Here is a 22,788-nt window from a genome sequence, read left to right as displayed (position 1 = left end):
TGGTGTCCTTAACATATAACAAGGGGGTTGAACCGTTTATATGTTGAATGATATGAAAGGTCATTTATTTAAGAAAGAAACAAGACAGGCCCAAGGACAGAGCCTTGAGGAACACCTCGATTAAGGACCTTACTTGAGGAAACAAAAGATATACCACTTTTAGAAACAACCATGAGTTGTATTCTATCAAATAGATAGGATTTAATCCAAGCATTAGGTATGCCATGAATACCCATCCTTTGGAGTTTCTAGAGAAGTAATTGGTGGTCAACACCATCGGGAGCTTTCAATAAATCGAAAAACATTGCAGCAACTCCCATTTTTTTATCTAGAGCATTTAAAGTCTGGGTTATTAACTGATAGTTAGTAGACAATGTAGATTTATGTTCCCTAAAACCATGCTGAGATGGTGAAAGGAGATTGGAAACCTCTAGGTAAGAAAATAACCTTACATAGAATACCTTCTCAAATATTTTGCTGGATTGGTTCAGCGGAGAAATTGGACGGTGGGAGTTAATGCCATGTTTATCGCCCTTGTTTTTATACAGCGGAATGACTTTTGACACCTTCAGAGGAGATGGAAACACTCCTAATTGGAAAAATTTGTTCAAGAGAAAATGAAGAGGCTGCATAATGAATTCAATAGATTGTCTAATAATGTAACTGGGAATTCCATCAAAACCAAGCTTCGAACATGAACAGAAGCATCCACATAAAATAGATTGCAATTGTCATTATATTTGTATTGCATTGTTGGAAATGATATTGCCATTAAAATTGTGTAACTGACATGAATTACTGTAACTTTTTTATCACATATAAAATGCCCAGATTTTTCATTAAATACATACATATACACTTTTGGTTTAAAGAAAAATGGGGTGAATTGGTGGTTGCGTAACAATATTATTAAATAAAATCAGTTCAAATATCTTTAGTTGCTTTTCTTTCCTGAATGTTATGTTGTCACAAACTTTGCCAGAAAGAATGTGCTTTAATGAAAAAACTGGCCTATCCTATTGATTAATTAATTTAACTGTCACTTCATACTTAATTCATTGAAAAAATCATACTTTGTAAAATCCCTAAATGATCATGACAAAAGAGTTGATAGAAACAATGATGACAAAAATGTCTCATTGTCCTCATAATTCATATAGATCTTAGAAGATGGCATTGACTATATAACAAAAAGTAATAAACTAGAGAGATATAAATTAATGCAATATTGATGCAACGTGTATGGGTGAATTGTGATTACCATAAAGAGCAACCTATGCAGAGTGCAACTAAAAATACAGGACAAGTTTGTGACTGAAATGAAGAGGTAAAAAAATATTTTTACAATCTATCACTTTTACATTACATTACTGAAGTAAAAAACTGACAAATGTGACATTATGTGCTCTGTTATTCCAATCAGATGCGTGCTATATATTTTATAACTAACATTATACAAAGTGCATAAAGCTGGTGCTAAGGTGCTTTGAGGGCAAAAGCAATACCTCCAAGTCGTCATTTATTTCCAATTTTGCTATTTCTTGGTATGCTTGGGTAAACATTTCCAATGCCTTAGAATGGTATGCCACTTCTGCCTTTGCAAAGTGTAAAAATAATTCCTTGACATCTAATAATTTTCTCTCTTCAAAGGCAATAGCTCTCTCTTCTAGTATCCTTGAAGTTCTGACGGCGTCAGAATTTGCACGCTGATATTCCGATTCTGCTTTGGACTTAATAAAAATAAAATATGACTATATACATCCCAAGAGAAAAAGCGCCCTTATCAAACAAGAGATAACATAATGGTAAAAGGAATTTTAGATGCCTTTTCTAATTACTGAATAATATGAAGATGTCGATTTTCATTAATTGCTCAAAAATGGATTGTGTTCACGCAAATTTGGCCTAATCAGATATATATGAGGCCACCAATCTATGATAATTGGTTGAATAAATTAATGATTACCGACGTATTAAAAAAGTCACACTGATTTTATCCTGACCTAATTAAATGTAATTAGAAGACATATTGCAGAATTGGAAAATCTCTTATTTTTCCCACCAATAAAATTATATCAAGGCGTTTCAAAATGATCCTCGCATGCATCCAAAATTCCCACAAGGCATGATTTCACACATTTAAAACATTAAAAGGGCACTCCATTTTCCTTACAATTTGCTGTCGGTTTCTTGGATTCCTCGCACGAATCCGCTCAAATTGTCCTTTTCTTTGCTGCTCCCGTTCCGCAGATGTTATGGCACTTTTTACATCTTCCTTGGCTAACTGGCATGCATTGCCATAACTTGAAAGTTCAGTAATTACTTTTTTCTCGATTCGGTGCACTAATGTATCTCTAATTGGATTGAACATTTAAAAAGTTAAGAGTTATAATCTTATATTCCTAACCTATTCCTTATTAAGTGAATAGCCTATTCCCTAATATTTGAATAACTTATTCGCAATCCTTCAACTAAGCCCGCAAAAATAAACTTGATCTACTGCAGCCCATTGATCATCAGAAATTATTGAAATACATAAGTCGTTGCAAAAAATTATCCAGCGATTAATATTTATCAATTATCACTAAAGAATTTCAGCAACTTACCTCAAATCTCCAACAGCAGAAACAGAGTTGGAAAACCGCATTAGGCCTGACCTCATCGATTTGTTTAATATTTCGGACTCGGCAAAAGACAGGATGAACTTTGCCAAATCATCTCCTTTATCTCTGAGGCGAGCACATTTTCTAGTATATGCCGCAAAGCCAGAGCATAACTCTGAGAAGTTCTTTTCAACTGACAGAACTCTTTCCAAGACAAACCTTGCCTGCAATTCGCTAAGGAATGAAAAGGTCCCATTAGCTGAATCACTGTGCTTGTAAATAGGACTAGCACTAGGAAACAAAGCCCCTAGGTTTTCCAAAAATAAAATTTAATAACACATTACTTGGGAATGCGCATAGTCCTCTCAGCCTTCTGCATGATCTAACTATTAAGATGATTTATCGATGTATCAATCGTAAATAATTATTGCTGGTTTGAAAAAGCGGAAGTGAATATCCAATCTCTATCGGTTGTTTTTCGACTTTCATTTTATTAGTAAACAAGGGGAGGAGAGAGGTAGGTACGTGCACTTAAAGACAGGGAAACGATAGGGTTGTGCACCCGTAGAATTTTTCATTTATATAGGGGTAGCAGCTTACCACGTTACTCAATATTTATTCAGTCAAACGGCGAGCTTCGGCAATTTGTCTTTCTCTTATCAACCGAGGTCATGGTCACAAGAACCGATTGTCTGTGGTCATGAGGTTAGTTGCGTCGTTGCTCTCACATTCTGTGGCTGTGTCCCTGTCCTCCCTCTGAATCACGAAGATGTATAGAGAAATCGCCGTATTTCTAATATTACTAAATGTATTCGGCTGTATGCTATGCAAAAGAGATCTAGAAATTGGACCTCCTGTTATATTGGGTGCGTCAGAAAGATAAAAAATCGGTGGTAGTTGATCAGCTGTTCTTGAAAACATGGGGCTTTTTAGTCGTAGAGCCTGTATTTAGATCCTCATCCATTTTATATATCTTTGCTCGACAGTTCCCGGAGATGGAGGAAGTCAGCTGGAAGCAAAGTTGAATAAAACTTCAGTTGTTCACTATCTTTGTGCGAAAACGTCAGATTATTTCGACTTATGGCTAAACCTAGAACTTCTGGTACCAATGGTCATTGATTGTTGGGTAGGTAATTATTTAAATTTAATCATTTGTTAAACCTTACGAATACGTATAGGCACAAAAATAATTACAGGTTGACAACATGAAACTTATCTACGACGAAAAAACAAGAACAACATCTAATTCTCCCGGAGTGGATATAACAGTTCCTGGATTCGGAAATACATCAACTGTTGAATGGCTGGACCCAAGTCAAGCGTCTCCGAGTGCTTATTTCAAAAGTATTGCCAATGCTTTGGTTGGATTCGGTTATGAGCGAGGGGCATCACTCCGAGCAGCACCGTATGATTTTAGAAAAGGACCACGTAAGTTATTCAATATTTTGACGATGATGTTTCGCAATAAAGATATGAGTAATTGTGAAGATGTTCATATTAGCATATCCTCGGTTTGTTTCATTTAATAGACTTAAATGTCATTGTCAATTCTTAGACCCTTTAAGACCATATTTGTTAAACTTCACATATATTTCGTCAACGGCAAAAAATCGCATTTTTTAGTCAGACTGTCGAAAATTCCGCACCTTGTTTCATATATAACTTTGCGACTGCACAGTAAAATATATCTGGCATTTTGAATTAACTCACTGTTTTGTGTACATCGGTGAATCCCATAAAAAGGAGTTTTTATCTTGAAAACCATTTTGGCGAATCAAGAGCCTCCCTTGAAAAATAAAAGATAACGGTGGAATGTGAAATTATGGTTAAGGAACATGTGAATGCTGTGAAGACCAAACAAAGTTAGTTTGTATGTTGATATGACTGGTTAAGTAATATTCCAGGCATGCGTACCTTGGAAAATGAGGTAATGTAGAGAAATATTAATTTATAAATTTTTATACGTACATCTAGGAAAAATGGTATGACTGCTCAATTTCACAGGGCTGGCACGTGATCAGTAGTGGTAGTTATAAGGGAAGCCAACCGACAGCTGAGGCCCTTTGTGAATTAGGGATAGATGGGTTATTTGGTAAAGGTAGGCTTTTCAGGGATTGTGGGATGTAGAGACACATGGCATCAACATTATCCTACATTTAATGAAGGCCTTAAGGGATCCACAGTTTGATGTCTTATCCTATGGGCAGCTTACTCCACTTGAAGTGCTATCTCTACATGGCACCCAAATAGGGACTGGAATACAGCTGAAAAATCCGGTCCCCCAAGCCTTCAGGGTGGGAATCAAGTACACTTACCTCCACGCAACCCAGCTCGCCTTACTTATAATTTTCTCCTCTTTTTAGGCATTCCAATCAAAAGTAACAAGAGTTATCAAAAGTAACAAGAGTTAGCATCTCTTGAATTTGAAATTTTCAGAAAACCTGGACAATCTGAAACCTTTACAATCCTATAACCGTATTAAACACAAATTGTTATTGTTCTTGATTGTCTCCTCTCCAACATACTGAAAAATGTGCTCATCATGGAATGCCCAACAGAAGTGAAAAATTAAGTGGCATTCAAATAAATTCTGTATTTATATATACTTTATCTTCATTCTTAATAGTAATAGCTATCAGGGAAGGGTGCAATCACCTCATAAAGTCATTTGTATCTCTTGTTCTCTTTATCTCTACATACTACTGTATATATTTGGAAAGATAAATAGTTAATTTACCCTATGTGCACATATACCCAAGGGAGAGATAGATATGATGCACAGAAATGTTATAGTTACCCCACGTGCATATGAACGAAGCATTAATTTCTATGGTAATTTATGTCCTGACTCTGATGATGGAACAACTATTTAGACTCTCTCTGCGAATGTTGTAACACTCGGCTAAAACTCATGTTTTCCCTCCTTTGTGAAATTAACCGTCCTAGGTACCTTATAAAAAGGTCTCACTTTAAAAATGCCTATTCTAAGGAGCTCAGATACATTGAATATCTTGCCGTTTCCATGGGCTACAAAATTGAGTTGATTCATTACAACCTGAGGAAACACAAATTTAAGAAAATAATAGCCATTCCCACTATGATAACTTAACCTCTATTCAGAAATGTATAAAACTCCCTTTCTTACCCTCCCTAAAAAGAGGTATTCTTGACATTTTCCAACAAATTCTTCTGCAACAAAAATTGAAAAAATATATTGCTGTATACAAAAGGCATAGCCCCCAGCATGAAAAACCTGGCTGTTACGTTGTAAAATATGTCACCCAGTAACATGGCATGTGTTGGAAAAATTGAATGTTAAATCATGGTCCGATTCAAAGAACACCTAACATAATATTTATACAATTCATGGGATAAATCCCAATGGCCAAACACCTCATTGAAAACCACTAAATAATATCTTATGACTTGTACCTACTTAAATGTCTCCCCTGCTTCATCCTTATGAGTGCCTTTTAATTGAACAATTGAATAGTAGACTTGATTCATATATAGACCCAAATATCTCCTGCAGTTTAATTGTATCTATCAAAAAACAGCCCAGAAAATGTATAGCCCATGCATGTCTCTTTTAATTTTCATCCCACACCTCACACACCAAGTTTACAATATCATCCTCCCCTTCTCATGTTTGTTTTTTAACCATTCCTCTCCTTCAACCATCTCTTGTTGAGAATTTCAATTGGAGGAAACCTTCGTCTGATGAAGGCACTGAAAAATAGCAGTGGCTTCTTTATTTTCAAAAGTCATTTCCATTTTCTTCCCAACCTGCCTCTCTCCTTATCGCTTCTTTTCCAATCCCCTTATCTTCTCTTCATTCCTCATCCCTTTAACTTCCCCCGTCCCTCCTGGTACTCAAAATTTGTGCTGCCCTTAGTTTTTCAAGGAACGACAATTCATCAAACTCAACCATCATCAGGCATGATCAAGGGTCTTTTCCATCTATCACTTTGGTGCTCTTCCTCTGTCTTCTCCCTACATCATTTTAAAGAAGGTCCTCCTTTCATGAACTACAGTGCTTCTCTACTTAGTTGATCCAGTATCTTCAGCTTCAAGGAGTAAGTGGAATCTTTGGTTTGGTACCTATTTCATCTTCTCTTCTTAATCTTTCCCCTCCATCTTTCAAAGTTGAAATAGCCATGGTCTATACAATGCAGTCTATACATAGAAGTAGTGAGTCCTCATGGGGAGTGTTTAATGAAAATGTGAGGATAGTGAGGTTGGGGCTGTGCAGAAAAGTTGGTAGGATCTTAAAAAGTACATCACAAGAGATGCATTGGGAGCAGTATGAAGCATAGATAGATAAATGGTCTTTATTTGGGCAAAATTGAGACCTAATAGCCGCTTCTTCCATTTAACCCATAAGCATAAGCACAAAGAGAATGGAGAAGTTATGCATTACAAGGAATTCCAATCAGGAAGATGAAAGAAATGAGGAAATGGAGGACTTGTGAATTAGTGTTGGGTAGAATAATGTGCTGGAAATTAAATAATGGAATCATTTTAGAGACTAATGTAGAAAAATAAATGTGGTGACAAGAGGCTCATTGATTTAAAGAAATTTCTGAGACCCAAAACTTTGGATATGCTCTAAATACCAGGTAATAGTGGAGGACTTAATTATGAAGTAAAAAATGGAAAAATGATGCCAGCTAAGAGATGAGATGGAAAGCTCATTCTATGATACTCCTTGAAGGGAAACTTGTTTTGAATGTTAAATAATTCCAATATACTCCATTCGAAATTTTCTCTTTGTTGCTTTCATTATTATTATTTCCTGCAGATCAAATGATATAATGAGTTTACTGGTGAGCTTTATACCACTTTATAACTTAGTTTGTGAAAGGTTGGTTCAATTTCATCAGATGTTTTCTTATTTCTATAGCGCCATAATATAAGAAGATTAATAAAGAGACTCTCAAAAAGTCTTAATTTTTAATAAGTTTTTGTCTATTTTTATTGGATTATTGAAAGATTACACCATCAATGTTTATTTCTTACCATTCTTATAAGAATGGTCTGTTTCCGAAAACAAAAATGAATAAAACCTTCATTATATCATGCAAAGCTATCAAATGTAAATTCAGCTCATAAGAATTCACCCAGTGTATCCATGTATGCACATATTTTGAAACAAAAAATGCTACATTTCTCATTTGTTTCAGGGATGTTACTTGATGCATTGCCCTATGTAAAAAAATCTAATTGTTTTGCTATATCATTGAAGGATGAAAAATGCCAGTGACTTAACTAGGATTTTTTAAAATACATGATTAAGTCACTAACATTTTTCATCCCTCGGTGATATTGCAAAACAATGTGATTTTTTAAAAAAATGGGTTTTTTAAAATAAATAATTAAGCTCACTGTTGCAATCTCGTTTAGGATTTCCAAACTTGTTATGTGACACTCTTGGACTACTAATTTTGCTGAGCCATTATCAATGAAAGGGAAGGTATGCACTGGGTATAAGTATCATAGACTAGCAAATCATTTTATCACTTTGAATTGATTGCCAGTCTAAGCTAAATTACTGTACACAAGCTGCTGCTATGCAAAATTAATGTTTTTAGGATTAAAGATTTTCTTGATTTATTATGCATATGAATGGATGATATTGGTGCACTACTTTCATTATTTTAATCATTTTACTATTCATTATTATCGGTTTTGGTCAGTAATTGAGCACAATGAATAAAGTGACCATTAATGATTACCTTTTGTTCTTGTCTTTTGAACATAGTGTTTCTAAAAACTGTAATTTTACTTTAAATACACTCCTCAATATCTAGAGTAATCATCATACTTAATAATAATTTCTTTGGGACTGTTAAATTTCAGTGGATTGTAATATCATACACAATTTTGCAAATTAATGATATTGAACTGTATACTTATAGGCATTTGAGAGTGACCAGGACATTCTTAAGACATTCTCAAATTTAATAATTTTGGGTTAAAGATTTTCCCTGATGACTGCATGATTGTATCTTAAATGGGAAATGGAAATTAAAGTTCTAATTCAATTAATTAGAAGAATTGCCTTTACTCAAATGAAAAAAATGCATTGACTGTCAGGGATACTGTACATGGGATCAAATTCAATTAATATAGATTGTATTGATTGAACTAGTTGATAGCCAATAGTGGCTTCTGACAACACCTAAAATAACTTCATATCATTTTGCAGTGAAATTCAATATTAATTTTCTTGTAATTGCTATCATTTGAATGCATGTGAAGTAATTAAAAACTGCTAGTGGTCATGTTTCTTCAAATTAACTGCACTGGAATCCCATCTAGGTAGTCTGCCAATCACAGGTTATTATATTTTAGTAACAATCATTGGTATACAATGTTGGTAGTAGTGTAGTTAGAAATTGTCCAATTCATGTAGACAGATTTTCCTTAGCATGTTATTTTAGTGTTTTGCCTGTCTTGTTGCATTACACGAAAAAATTTAACCAGTTCAGAATTGTTGACTAGCTGATGTGCCTATGAGTCACATTTAATTTTTCAATACCAGATTTTCAAAATTTTGGTTTGTTATTAACGCTAATGTAGTAATTAGTATTTCACCGAGTTACTTTTGCATAATATTGTTTTATATTTGACTGATGCAAAAGATATGGTTTTAAATTATGTAAATATAAACTATTTTAGTGATGAAATGCTAGAGAGAGATGAATCGGATGCATGTTGTTGCACACAAACTAGATGGCATCAGTATCTCAGAACACCTAGTTTTCTGTAAGCCAATTTTAGCTAAATCCTTTTAATGAGAGGAACAAATATGGAAAATTAGTATTGTCATCTTCAAGAAACTTCAATTTATTTAACAGGCAATGAGAAGAAGAATTGGGGTTCTAGTGTTAAGAAGAGGTGATGTAAACCTTATTTAGTTTGCAAGTAGTAAATAAATTGCTCCAAATTAATTATATAATTTGTTAATTTAGGAATTTGATGAAATTTAATGGGATTAGGTTGAGAGTGTAATTACAATTTTATTGGCATATTGTAAAAGCAGTAAAGGAAGAGAAGGGAAAATGATTTTCACCTTTCCTTTTTCATTTGAAAATTATTCATTAGCTATATTGCGCTCAAATTGCAAACCTTTGCACAAACTGTACTGCACATTAATGATAGGTTGGCTCTAGTGCTGAATTGAGATTTTAGTTTTAAGCTTTGACTCCTCAGATAGTTCTGGTGAATGGATAGTTATCAGGCTCTGGCAAGTTTCAATAGTAGAGTCTCATTCACCTTCAAATAAGTTATCACTGCATTAGAAGTCATATGTATTGCTTATAAGAAGTTTCATGCTAAAACGAAGTTTTACAAATAATCTCTATGAATTTAAAACTTCCAAAAGTGCTAAAAAATCTAAAAGATGATTTTGTAAAATTTCTTGATGCACATGTCATAAGTAATGTGTAACTATTTTATTCGGTCTCCTTGGACCTCTGCTTATTTTTATTTATTTATTATCTTCTCAGCACTAGCTATCATTACATATAGCATTACATAAACCTACCTACAACAGCACTAACACTTATAGATCTACCTAATGATTTATGTCAAGTAACAAAAAATATCAGTTTCTGGGTTTTGATTGGAAGTGCTGTTTATTACTTTTTCAGCATATTCTCATGACTTTCCAATTACTATCCTGCTTTTAATTACTATTTTACTCTCCTCAGCATTGTATTAGGTGAATCGGTCTACACAGCTCCCTTAGTTAAGAGGGTAGTAGTAGTAATAATTTGGGAGAGATGACTAACAGCTGAGGTCAATTGTGCCAAATTAGTTTAGAGTGACTTGGAAATTCTGCACTCAGTGAAATACATGTTTCATAATGAATTTATATTATTTTGCCCCTGTTAAGTGCCAAAGTGATGACCTTAATATTAGCATGGCTTCAGCTTTTGGATTATTGAGCTTTATTATATTGAGGATGTCTTTATCTTAATAATTCATGTAAACCCCTCCAATCAGTGTTTGCAGCATAACCTGTAGAAAGCCAAATATATAACCATCTAATGAATCTGTTGGTTTGAATAAATGTGCACCTTCTGTACTTTTAATTGCACCTCAAGATTCTTTGCTTTAGCATGCAACTTTTCCGCTTTTTGTCTGTAATGTTGGGAGTTTTAAATGGTTGTTTTAATTGCGCTGGTTAATATTCACTCATTTTATTTTAGATGAGCAGCAGGACTATTTTACAAGAATGCGCTCTTTGGTTGAGGAAACGTACGAAAAGAATGGAATGAAGAGAGTTGTACTTCTCACTCATAGCATGGGTGGTGTCATGTCACTTCGATTTTTGCAATTGCAGACTCAAGCCTGGAAAAATAAATACATTCGTGCACTTGTCACCCTATCTGCTCCTTGGGGAGGTGCCATAAAATCATTGAAAGTGTTTGCTGTAGGTGAGTTTGAAAAACCATAGATGATTCCTCTTTAATCAGGTAAACCTTTCTAATTTCAACTTATGAATCCAATGTAATATACATCATCATCTTGTATTCAGTGGTGAATTCACCGTTTTGCATTTTATTGTCAAAGTTTCCAAATATTACTGACTATAAATATTTATTAAATGTTAATTATGGATTGAAAAAAGTGACATCAAAGTTTCATTTGTTGCTCACAGTGATAATTTTTCTGAGTATATATATTTATGTGGTACATTTTCCAAGAGAACCTTAATTCTAGTAGAAAAAAAAGTCACTTTTCCAACCACTGTGCTTTAGATTAGTGATATAATTCTGTCTTTTCCATTTGAAAGCATTTAGCCCTGTGAATGAGTGAATTACCATAATTGGTGTATAAGTTAACGTCATCATCATAGGTCATCTGCTGTGGTTGGTAGGTCCATGGAGGCCTCTTCTATGCCATGCTTTCTTTTCTTCTGCCCTCTTCATTTCCTCATACTAATTACCCTCTTCCACATTTTCCATCATTTTGACCATCCTCTGCCCTCTCTTGCCTGGCCATTCCACCATGCCTTCTAGCACCACCTTCAAGAGGTAGTCCCTTCTTAGCACTGTCCAAGCCATTAATTTTCTATTTCCGATTTCCGTGTTCAGTCATCATCTCTATTCTCCTGCTCTTCTCAACACTTCTTCATTCCTCACCTTGTCTGTCCATTTTATGCTCGGCATTCTTCTTCATACTCGTATGTCTCCAGCCTATCCTGATCCCTTTTTAATGCAGTCCATGTTTCACAGCCATATAACATAATATAACACCTAACTAGTCTCTTTCTCAGCCCAATATCCATTCTGCTACACAAAACTTCTTTTTGCCTGCTGAATAATTCCTTGGTCATCACTACCCTTATTTTAATTAATGTTTTCTCCTCCAGCTTTTTATTGCCTCAGTACCCAGATATTTGTACCACCCCACTTGTACCACCCCACTTGTACCAACCTTTCTCCTTCCAATACAGTATTTATTTCCTCATCTCCACCAACATTCATCGCCTTGGTCTTGCTTCTGTATATCCAAGATCGATCCTCCTCTTTCATGCCATTCATATGTTGTAACATCCCATTTAACTGCTTTTCTTCCTTGGAAAAAAGGATCATATCATCATCAAACCAGATGCACTCAATCCTTCTTCCTTTAACTGTCACTCCTATATTTCTCCCCAGCACTTCCTGACCATGTCTTCCGCATAAAGATTGAAGAGGGTGGGGGAGAAACAGCATCCCTGTCTCAATCCCCTTCCAGTATCAAACCAATCCATTCTCTTTTCACTAATTCTATTACAGAACTCCTGGTTAAAGAACACATTTCTAATCAGTCTTCTGTCTCTCCAGTTCACACCTTTTTCTTGTAGGATTTTCATATTTTTTTCCATTTTACACAGTCAAAAGCCATCATCAAGTCAACAAAACAAACACTTACAAACCTATCTCCTACTCCAGACTTCAATTCCCTGATAATATGCCAGACTCCTAGTACATCTCTTGTGCCCATTCCTCTTCTGAAGCTATACTGTGTCCCTCTGCTGTGTTCTCAATAATTTTGTTCAGTCTTCTATTCACCGTTCTATAACAATACCTTTGCTCCGTGAGTGATGACATTATCATACAATGCTACACTCATTTTCTGGTTCCTTTTTTCTTTGATAATGTTATCATTTCTGTTTTTAAGAATTCCAGTGGCCAATTCATAGTATGAACTTCAATATATGTTCATAGCTCAGAAAAAGTTCCGAGGATTACGGAAAATCATAACACTAACCTACAATGTTTGGGGCATAGCATAGAATTAATATGCTTCATCAACACTAGCATTTCATTGCTAAACGTATTTTAATGCCGAAGGAAAAAGACGATTGACCCATCCACTGCTTCATCTTCATTCATCCACAGTTATGTATTGACTCAGAAATTCACTGGAATTGCAATGGAAAAGTACCAATCTAGTCTCCAAATCCACCTCACGAATGCATTTATTCTCCACTGAAAGCAAATGTGACGAGATTTTTTGTAATAATAATCTAATCTTAACGAGATTTTTTTCAAGCCTAATTTTTTATGCAAAATTGAAAACATTGTACTTAGTGATATGCCTATATCCTCAGCTTAGCTCAGTTTCGTAAACTTTGATGCTTCGATCACTCTATACCTTATCGTAGATTTTGTCAATATTTTTAGAGCAAGTCACTTCCACTGGACATCCCTAACGATGTTCATTGTTTGTGGATGTACAGCTATGTTTAAAGTAATTTACTCAGTTGTAAACAGTCATAAACATGGGAGAACATGTGCCATGAACTTCATCCAGTTTGGCTTTGATCTCGTATTGTTTAAGCCTTTTGAATAAAAATGTTAAATCATCACACAAAACTCCTTTTTTTCATTTTTCTAATCAAAATAAATAAAAGTTCATGGTTTACATTGACCGTGAAAATGAAATTAAGGGATGAATATATAGCTGAAATGTTAACAGCAGTCCTGTGAGAGAAGAAGCTTACTAAAAGCAAACCTGTTCCTGAGCACCATCTCTTGGAATTTCTAGTGAGTTATTGGACAACTCACGTATCTTCATATCTAATGCCATGATTATGGTCTTCCTCCGACTAGAGATGGTTAATAGAGGTGTAAAGCTTAACTATACATTTTTTAAAATGATAGCTCTATAATGAATGAATGATAGTACGTACAAACTACTTCATGATACCTTGTAATCCACTTCAAGGGAACATGGTGCAATCATGACACTTTAAATAACTAATTTATGTGCATTTTATCTTATTAGGTGACAATTTGGGGATTTTCGTCATAAATGAAGGAATTTTAAGGGAAGAGCAACGTTCTTCACCAAGTCTAGCCTGGCTTTTACCATCTTCTATGTTTTGGAAAACTGATGAAGTGCTAGTTTCAACGGCTGATGCCAAAAATTATACTGTCAAGGATTTTGAGGCTTTTTTCAGGTATTGTTTTCTGAAATTTAATTTTGTAATAACTAGGGGTGTGTGAAGTTTTATTTTTTTGTTGAAGAAAATTATGAAAAATCTGGTGAACGGTATAGCATTGAATAAAATTATTTCATTGAAATCAGGGTTAAACCCATTTAAACTCCTTGAATGCTCAATATCAGAAAATGAGTGACTCTTTTAAGTTTTGACTTTCTTTTAAGAAGATCAGTAGGATTAAAGAGTGCATTCAATTTCTAAGGGATAAATTTTTTCCAATTTTAATACAACACTCCATACAATTCATTTTATCTTCTGAATTACTGAAATTTTAAAAGCAAAATTGTTCATGTTTTTGAAATGGGAGCTCAGTGGAACCTTAAAACATGAACATAATTCATTCCACGATTTTTCTCATAAAGCATAACACTCGTTTAGTGAAACAAATTTTTGCATATAAATTCATATGAAATACCATAATATGTCTCATGCAAAAAAAATTAGTTATGTACAAGGTTTATTCAAGGAAAATTATGTATAGATTGTTTAGGATGGTGGATCATGTTTACCTCTCCTTCTATCATGTAATTAAGCAACCAGGAATGCATACTCAATTTGTTAAAGCAGAAAAGAATGAGAATAAATTGTTAATCATTTATGATAGTTACCTAATTCCTTTTTACTAGAAAGCTGCCTAGAGACATTTGTTTTCACCGATGCTTCAAAATTTATTAAAAATGCGACTCAGTATGATCATTGCATAATTTATGGCATGCATAATCAGTGTGACTGATGCCTAGTTTGCATGGTTCGATGCAAAAGTTTCCTGTGATCTTCACATCTAGTTTAGCCTGATGTTTTGGACTAAACACTTCTTGAAGGCTCTTGGAGTTTCTGAATGGCAAATAGGCAGAGGTTTGATTTTCAAATCATTGCTTGCATTTGTGCAAAACAGCACCGTGAGGTGACCTTTCATTGCCTTGTGGTCAGGCAATGAATTCTCTTCTACTACTATGTGCACAAATATAGGTTTGCTTCATCATCTTCTTCCCAAAGAAAACTATCTCATCACAATGAAAAGCATACTTTGGCAGGTAATCCTCAGAATCTACGAGCTTTTTGAAGTTGCTGATGAAGTTCTCTGCTGCCTCTTTACTCAAAGCTTGCTACTTCACCATGCCTCACAATGCCATGGATTACATTTCATCTCATTCTTGAACAATGCATGGCTCCCCTTAAATACTTGTTCAACTGTTGCTGATCCTGACATTTTATTAATGAAGCCGATGGAAATCACTTTCCCCTTCTCAAAAATCATATTTTTGTTGATGCTTTCTCATTGCAATTGCTTTTTGTTTATGCTTATGAGATGCAACCTATCAAAATCTTTGAGAATATATAACCATTGCGTAGATACTCTTGTCACTCCATTTGAAGCATCTATGTCCTTAGTTTTGTCGATGTTCTTGAAGAAAAGGCCAATTGTTAATGTGCGTACTAGATTACCCATGCTCACACCTTGTCCCGGATTTTCAATGATTTTACTTTTCATTTCTACTGTTATTTTTATTCTTTTATGGCTTTCTTCTTCTGGATTTTTCTTCGGGGTCAATTTGAACTTTTATTATTAAACTTTGCACAAAAAAATCACTAATAATGTGTAGGGAGGGAGAGGCAGCCTTGGCCATCCAGTATACCGCAAGAAAACCCATACCGACTGGTATTTGGATGCATGATCACACCACCATCCCACCCAGAAGAGCTTGCTAGTAAATGCACTAGTTTATCATGCCTACACCATCTCAGATGCCGAAACACTCACATCAGAAAAGAGATACCTGATCTCAGTGCTGGGGAAAAATGGATACCCGGGACATAGGGTCCAAAAAAGGACCGCCATAAAATAAAAGGAGTTGACAGAAGACAGGATTCTGGCCAAGAAACAGAGCAAGGAGAAGCTTGGAGAAAAGAAAAACTGACTATATATGCTACCATCCCTTATGTTGCTGGAATGGCTCAAAAGATAAGTAAGCTCCTATGGAAACATAATGTAACTACTACGTTTTCTACAGCAAGAAAAATCAGCGACATCATCTCTAAGCTCAAGGACCAAATCCGCAATCTCATTCACGAAGGTGTACACGAGATCATGTACACATGTGGGAAGTCCTATATTGGCCAAACAGGAAGATCCATCAGATGCAGGACCAAGGAGCATCAAAGGGCCACTGACAGAAAACAGTTCCGACTCTAGGCAATTGCCGAACATGCATGGTTGGAACCTGGACATATGATTAAGTTTGATTAAACTAAAGTGCTGGCAAGAGAGAGGCATTATTTTCCGAGACTCATGAGGGAAACGGTAGAAATAATGTAGAATCCAAACAATTTCAACTGTGAGGACGGCTACACCCGGCTACATTCCACATAGAAAAGGGTGATTCCTATTAGCTGCCAAAAAAGAGCCAATCAGAGAGCTCCGGGCCAGTCAGCATCTCCTATACATAAAGGTCAAATGGCAATGCAGATCACTTCGACCTGAAGATGCCTCCAGGACTAGGTGTGAAACAGTTGTCCATCAACACACCTACGCGATGGTAATTCCCAGAAGCAGCATGGATCCTTCAGCAGATAGACGTCGCAGAAGCCTAAGGATTAACACCAAAAATATGTTGGAACACAAGTTTGGAAAAATGTGTGATCACTAGCGATGCTAAGACGCAAGTGGAAAGAGTGCTAGAAACAAACTGCAGTAGATGGTGTGCAATGAATCCAGAAATTCCCCTCTCCTAGTCACTCATTATGCAAAAAGTCACACTTAGCGAATAGTTTTTTGGACCAATATTTTTGCTTGTTATGTGAATTACTTGCTGCAGGAGGTGTACGATAAGCAAGATTCCACTCTATATAATTACATTACAAAATCAGGAAATTATGGATAAAATTTTATTATTTACAAAACACTGCTTCCTTCTAAAGTTATCAACATTTTCCTATTACCATGAGTGACCACACTGGAAATATGCAAACAAAAATTCCGAGTTTATTTGTAGTTCAATTTTTTTTGGAGCATATAGGTTATCAGACTAGTGCTTTACCTCTTATTGACATGTTAGGATTAATTCTACCCTTGCAAATTTATAAAGTATTTGGAATTAAATATGATCGTTTGAGCAGAATACAAGATCTGAAAGAGTTCATGTTGCACTATTTATTGCAATTTTATAATGCAACTATTTGCATTATATTATTATTATAAAAATTGAATTGAATTTAATGGTCATACCATTTTCATGTATATGAATAGCTGGTCTGAAAAGTGGGGTGAAAACTTTGAAAACATGTAAAAATGTTCATCTAAAATGAAGCCAAGTAATCAGCTCTTCTTATTGGAATGATATTTGCACATATTTTTTTTCTAAACTGCATTTTGTTTTTGTTTTAGCCATACTCAATTTCTTCTAATGCTCAATACAATTTCAAAATGTATACATTTCTCACTTTTACTACACTTTCTTTAGACACCACAAAAGATGTAGGTACATATGGAAAATGCCTGTGGACTCGGGTAGATATCAGTTAGACTATATTATGAGTAGACACAGATTGAGGAACCACATGATTAATTAGCAGTTTTCCTAGAGCAGATGCATACTCGAACTATATTTTAGTATCCAATTCAAAAAGATAAAATGGGGAGGGCAGTTAAGGAAATGGAATTTGGAAACATTAAGCGGTAGGACAAGGATGGAGTATAAGTTGGCTGTAGAGAAAATCATGAGTGAGAGAAGGGAGCTGGGTAATACAGAGGAAAACTGGGAATCTTTCAAACCGGGATATCAAAATCCAGAAAAGAAACTATTGGAACTGTAAATAGAAAAAGGAAACCATGGATCACAGATGAGATGTTTACAAAGATAGATGTGAGAAGGAAATGGAAGAATATAAATACAGGGTTAATAAAAGTACAAAGAGTTAAATAATAAATTGACATGGGCAACAAATAGAGCAAAATAAGTGGAAGATGCAGTACGAATAAGTGGAAAGTTTGCAGAAGATGGTTGGAATTGGGGGCTGTAGAGGAAAAAAACCGAGCTTGAAAGTAAGGAGGGAAAATCGTGGGAAAAAATAAACCAGGATAAATATTAGTTGAACAAGGAAAGATCTAAGAGAGGTTGAAGGAATATAAAGAGGAACTGGATGGTAAAGAAATTAGACCTGCAAGATGAGACATAGAGAGAGAACATGGTGTAGATGAGGATAGCTTAGATCCAGCCTTACTTGATTGTAAGATGGCAATGGGCATTGAGAGAATTGTAATGAAATAAGGTCGTGGGGGTAGACAACATTCCTGCGGAACTATTTAAAGGTTTAGTAAAGTTCAGAGGAAGAGTTTTTATGGACTAATTCATAGCATTTATGAGAGAGGAATCTGGCCTGAAGACTTTGTCAGATCAGTCATAGTTCCTATTCCAAAAAAGGCAGAGGCTATGTGAGGACTATAGAGCAATAAGTTTGATTTTGCATGCAGCCAAGTGGTTCACAGGATCTTGGATGAAAGGATGAAGATCAGGGCAAATGGATACTTGGGGATGATCAGTTTGGATTTAGGAAGGGGAGAGGCACGGTTCATGCCATAGCAGTAATGAGGTCACTAAATGACAGGAACATGAAGACAATCAGGTTGCCTTTGTCTGTGTGGATGTATTGCCTACATATATTCAAACTTTCTTAAATGCCAAATTCCTACAGCAAAAAATTAGTATTTGTGTTGGGGTGTGCATATAATTTCTACAATGAAAGAGTTTGACTCGTGATTTTAAATGCATACAAGAATTTTACTGCTTGTAAATTCCTAGAAGATATTAGTTCAAAAGGAGCATATCTGGTGATTGATTAAATTCTGCATATGACTAAATATAATATATTCCCTGCTTAAATGTAAAATGGTATGTTAATTGAGAATCATTTAAGATTTGATAAATTGGGAAAAAACCCTGCTTCACAAACCCCTATTGAGTATATTAAAAAATACAATGATCAAAATAAATTTACTTGCTAGCCTTAGAAATTGCACGACTATAAATATTTCTACACTGTATTGTATCTAGAATTGAACATTAATAGCAGCTTAAATAAACAGGGACATAGACTACACCACAGGATGGGAAATGAGGAAGGATGTTTTGTCCATTGCTAATGACTTCACTTATCCTGGTGTTGAGGTGCATTGCCTTCATGGTTTGGGTGTGAACACAATTGAAAGGTATGTTTACTTATCAATCAGATATTACATTCAAGATCCCTCATATCATAGAGCTTGCAAATGTCATTCCTTCTATAGTTGGTGTGATGGAACAAAGCTGTCAGTTGATAAACTTAATTTTATCTGGCATGACTAAATGGAATATGTTTTAAGCTTGTTTATTTCAAGAATCATGATGTTTCATTCTGTATGATAGAGTAATGTACTAGCTTGTGTATATTTAAGACGGGCATATCTGAAGTCCAGGTAAAGTGACTGGCTAGAGCTCTCAATCAACCAGCTCCATTAATTATCCATTATCATATGATATTATGGAGAATCACTAATGCGTGACTTTTGGTCTATAAATTTTGCACCATTACCTATCTCAAATCATAGTTCATGATCCCGACTTTTGAGGTGTGAAACTATTTATTTCCTAAGTATTCATAATATATTGAATTAGGGAAATAGCCTGACCGTATATTACTGATTATTTCAATATTTACCTGTGTCTACTACTCAACAAGAACTGTAAGCAGTAGGGCACACCTCTGAATAGTAACTACTTCACTCAGCATTTTGGCAATGACATTGTCAGTGTGAGCAAAATAAGCTGTTTTTATTTTTTGAGAAAATTTCATGTCATGCACCTTGTTTAGACTTTGGGATATAAAGGTGTCTCAGGTGAAGAGTATCACTTTGAGGTTTTTGTTTGTGAATAATTTTCACATTATTGGACCTGGAACAGAGTTTGTTGTGCCTAGGTCTTTGTTTCACAGAAGTTTGTGAGACACAAGTTTTTACTATTTGTTTCCATTTGTTCTGTTTCTTCCAACAGGTTAGAATATGCTGCCGGGAAATTCCCTGATGGCTATCCTAACTTAATTTTTGGAGATGGAGATGGGACAGTGAATAAAAGGAGTCTTGAGGGTTGTACAAAATGGTCCCAGATCGGTAAGAAGAAGAATGGCAGGATATACCATCAGCCCATCCCTGGTGTTTCTCACATGGATATCCTAACAGATGACCGTGTACTTTCATATTTGAGATCTCTTTTATCAGGCAAGAGAAGAAAAATCATGTGATCACTAAGCCATTGTGGTATTTTTTAGTCATAGTGGCTGTGAGATGGTGATATTAGACGGTAGATAATAGATACGGTGAAACCCCCTAGCAGAATAATCCATGTTTTCTTCCATTTTTATCATAAAAAGGAGTGAAATAGTTTCGCTTTTTAGAAGTAAGTCATGTTGTATTAAAACACTTGGTATTTCCACAAAAAGCTTTTATTTAATGCCTAAGTTTCTATTCATTATGTTTAAATCACATTATGAGGGTATCAAAACCCAGATTGTGCATATAAATTAAGTTGATAAAAGTTTCAATATGCTAAGTACGTAAGCAATTTTAGATTATATTAAAAGAGTATCATCGTAATTTGGAAAATATACTCTTTTAGAACCTATGTGAGGGGGTTTCACTGAATTTGTTTTAAAGTATCTGATAATAGTGTAAATAATTTTGATGAAGGTAATTGGATACATTACGGAATGTTAAAGTGGAGTGATAGTATTTTATTAAAATGTTTTTGTTATTGTCTAGAGCCTTGCATTTAATTATGCTCTGATTAAATTAACACTTGGCAGCTCGGGTAAATGTAAACCAGTGCAATTTCTTTGTGGAATCTAATGAAAAATTTTATGTTAATATTTGTCTTCCACGCAAAAAAAAAACTGAAGGGGAAGGGAAGTATATCCTGAAAGATAAAATTGCTCAAAAATGTTGCAATCAAGTTAGCATGTGAGATCTAAGTCTGTATGATAGTGTCACTTTTTTATTGTGTGAATTGAAAGTCTGTGATATTTCAATACTCGTGCGATATTGTGCTCGGATTCTTTAAAGTTCATTTTTACTCAGGTAGTTTATCCTGTGATTAATTTTACTTCTGTACCCACTGATTTTAATTTATTTTGTCCTTGAGCGTTTCACAGAAACATTTGCATGTTTGCTTGATGATCTCAGCATTGATTTGAGTACCACTGCACAGGTAATTTACAGGAAAGTCATAACTAAATGTGTTCATTATCCTTTGGTACCATGCAGGTTGATATTTTATACATGTATCCTGTCTAAAGAAACTTTTCCTGGTGCATAAGTCTTTTATTTATATAGTATTCCCCATTTATGAAAAAAATTGAATGCATAGAGCATTTATGTTACCGCGGTCTAAACTGGGCCTCTCCAGATAAAACCTGGAAAATACCTAAGTTTTAAGTTTACTCAAAATGGCTCAACAATTTTTGTGATAATTTTATTGGAGCATTGTTAACACCACATGTTAACACATTCAAAGAAAGTAGTACCTTATATGTGTAGTCAATTGGCAACTGCAATCTTAAGTATATCATTTCTATGAGCCAAGAAGGTTTCTCTTCCAAACTGATGAGAAAAAACTTCATCATTTGATTATGCAAAGAAAGAACTAAAGGTATGAAGCTAGTTGTACACAAGCAGCAGTGATTTATGCATAAAATTGTTAGATACCTTTAGTATTATTAATGTTTATATTTTTTCACTTTAACCCGTAATTTCTTTGTAGGTAGGGAACAATCAACCCAGCCGCCTTCATCTCTGTAATTTAATGAGAAATTTTTTTTGGCACGTTAATATACTTGCTTGTTTTGTTGGTGGAATAGTTTTAAGAATGAGGAGTATATATGTACTATACAATTGGAAAAATTACCATGGAAGTGTGTCTTTGTATTCACGATGTGACTTCAGGAAGTGTGAGGAGTTAATATGGAACTTTTTTTTCAATTTTTTTCCTTTAAGATGGACATTTATTTGTATATGATGCACATAGAATTTTTTTAAGCTGAAAATAATATGAATGCATTAGAGTTCACACAGTGCAGAAGAACAGTGACAACTCACCAGATTTTTGTAGTGTTTTTGAATGTCCTGAGTTTCATCTTCAGCAATCAAAATCATACGAAAAAGGAATTGTTGACTTAACAGTTCTCCTCGAGGCTACCACATAAAAGCAACTACACCATAAAATCATAGAAAAAAAAGGAAAATTTCACATTTAGGTTCTCCTCATGGTCATTGGATAGAAGATGATGCATCTTAAAATATTGGATTTTGCTGCAAAATATGGTGCACAGACAATAATATTTTTATGGCTAGTTACATTGAGCTGTGCAGTTGTTTAAGAGAAATTAATGTTAATTCTCCTAATGCGCACAGGATTTTGAAGGAAACATACCTTAAATTAGAACTCCTGTTCATAGAAATATATATTTTTTAGGTTAAATGAAGGTTAATATATGTTCAGTCAGTGCATTAGAATCTTATACTATCTAAAAAAATGGACATTAATATTGTATTTGAAAGTGAGACCCTGTTAGTCTATACTTTAATATGTTGACAATAAATGTTATCGCTATATATTTATAGTTTGACTAAGAAGGAATTGATATAGTTATGTTTTT

General features: G+C 34.7%; 2 protein-coding genes across 4 annotated transcripts in view; one reads left to right on the top strand and one right to left on the bottom strand.

The window, feature by feature from the left end:
* Fam92 (CBY1 interacting BAR domain containing protein Fam92) overlaps positions 1-3,216 on the bottom strand; it is a 13,122-nt gene extending 9,906 nt beyond the window's left edge. Inside the window, exons 1-5 of one of the 2 annotated variants that reach the window (XM_071592919.1) lie at positions 3,204-3,216; positions 2,948-3,085; positions 2,607-2,837; positions 2,174-2,354; positions 1,506-1,730 (exon numbers count right to left, since the gene is read on the bottom strand). In XM_071592919.1, coding sequence (XP_071449020.1) covers positions 1,506-1,730; positions 2,174-2,354; positions 2,607-2,837; positions 2,948-2,982 — 672 coding nt within the window. In that variant the 5' untranslated portion in view covers positions 2,983-3,085; positions 3,204-3,216. The remainder of the gene's footprint in view (positions 1-1,505; positions 1,731-2,173; positions 2,355-2,606; positions 2,838-2,947; positions 3,086-3,203) is intronic. The other variant, XM_071592920.1, reaches the window with a different exon arrangement.
* Positions 3,116-22,788, top strand: LOC139694389 (lysosomal phospholipase A and acyltransferase-like). 2 transcript variants are annotated; one of them, XM_071592918.1, is made up of 7 exons: positions 3,116-3,308; positions 3,590-3,729; positions 3,800-4,031; positions 10,820-11,047; positions 13,890-14,064; positions 19,190-19,312; positions 20,133-22,788. In XM_071592918.1, the coding sequence occupies exons 2-7, from the start codon at positions 3,712-3,714 to the stop codon at positions 20,377-20,379; spliced, it is 1,023 nt and encodes a 340-aa protein (XP_071449019.1). In that variant the 5' UTR covers positions 3,116-3,308; positions 3,590-3,711; the 3' UTR covers positions 20,380-22,788. The 2 variants fall into 2 exon arrangements, with proteins under 2 accessions (XP_071449019.1, XP_071449018.1); XM_071592917.1 differs by having other exon boundaries at positions 3,116-3,469.

The sequence above is a fragment of the Hetaerina americana genome, unplaced genomic scaffold, assembly GCF_022747635.1.
Source record: "Hetaerina americana unplaced genomic scaffold, ioHetAmer1.1.p SCAF_5, whole genome shotgun sequence".
Taxonomy (NCBI): Eukaryota; Metazoa; Arthropoda; class Insecta; order Odonata; family Calopterygidae; genus Hetaerina; species Hetaerina americana.
Note: the sequence above shows the minus strand (reverse complement) of the source record. Positions and strands in the feature narration are given on the sequence as shown.

Coding starts and splice junctions, on each gene's coding strand:
- LOC139694389 (XM_071592917.1), top strand. CDS start 3,373: ATGTATAGAGAAATCGCCGTATTTCTAATATTACTAAATGTATTCGGC. Junction 14,065..19,189: donor GATTTTGAGGCTTTTTTCAG/GTATTGTTTTCT, acceptor TTAAATAAACAG/GGACATAGACTACACCACAG. Junction 19,313..20,132: donor GGTGTGAACACAATTGAAAG/GTATGTTTACTT, acceptor TTCTTCCAACAG/GTTAGAATATGCTGCCGGGA.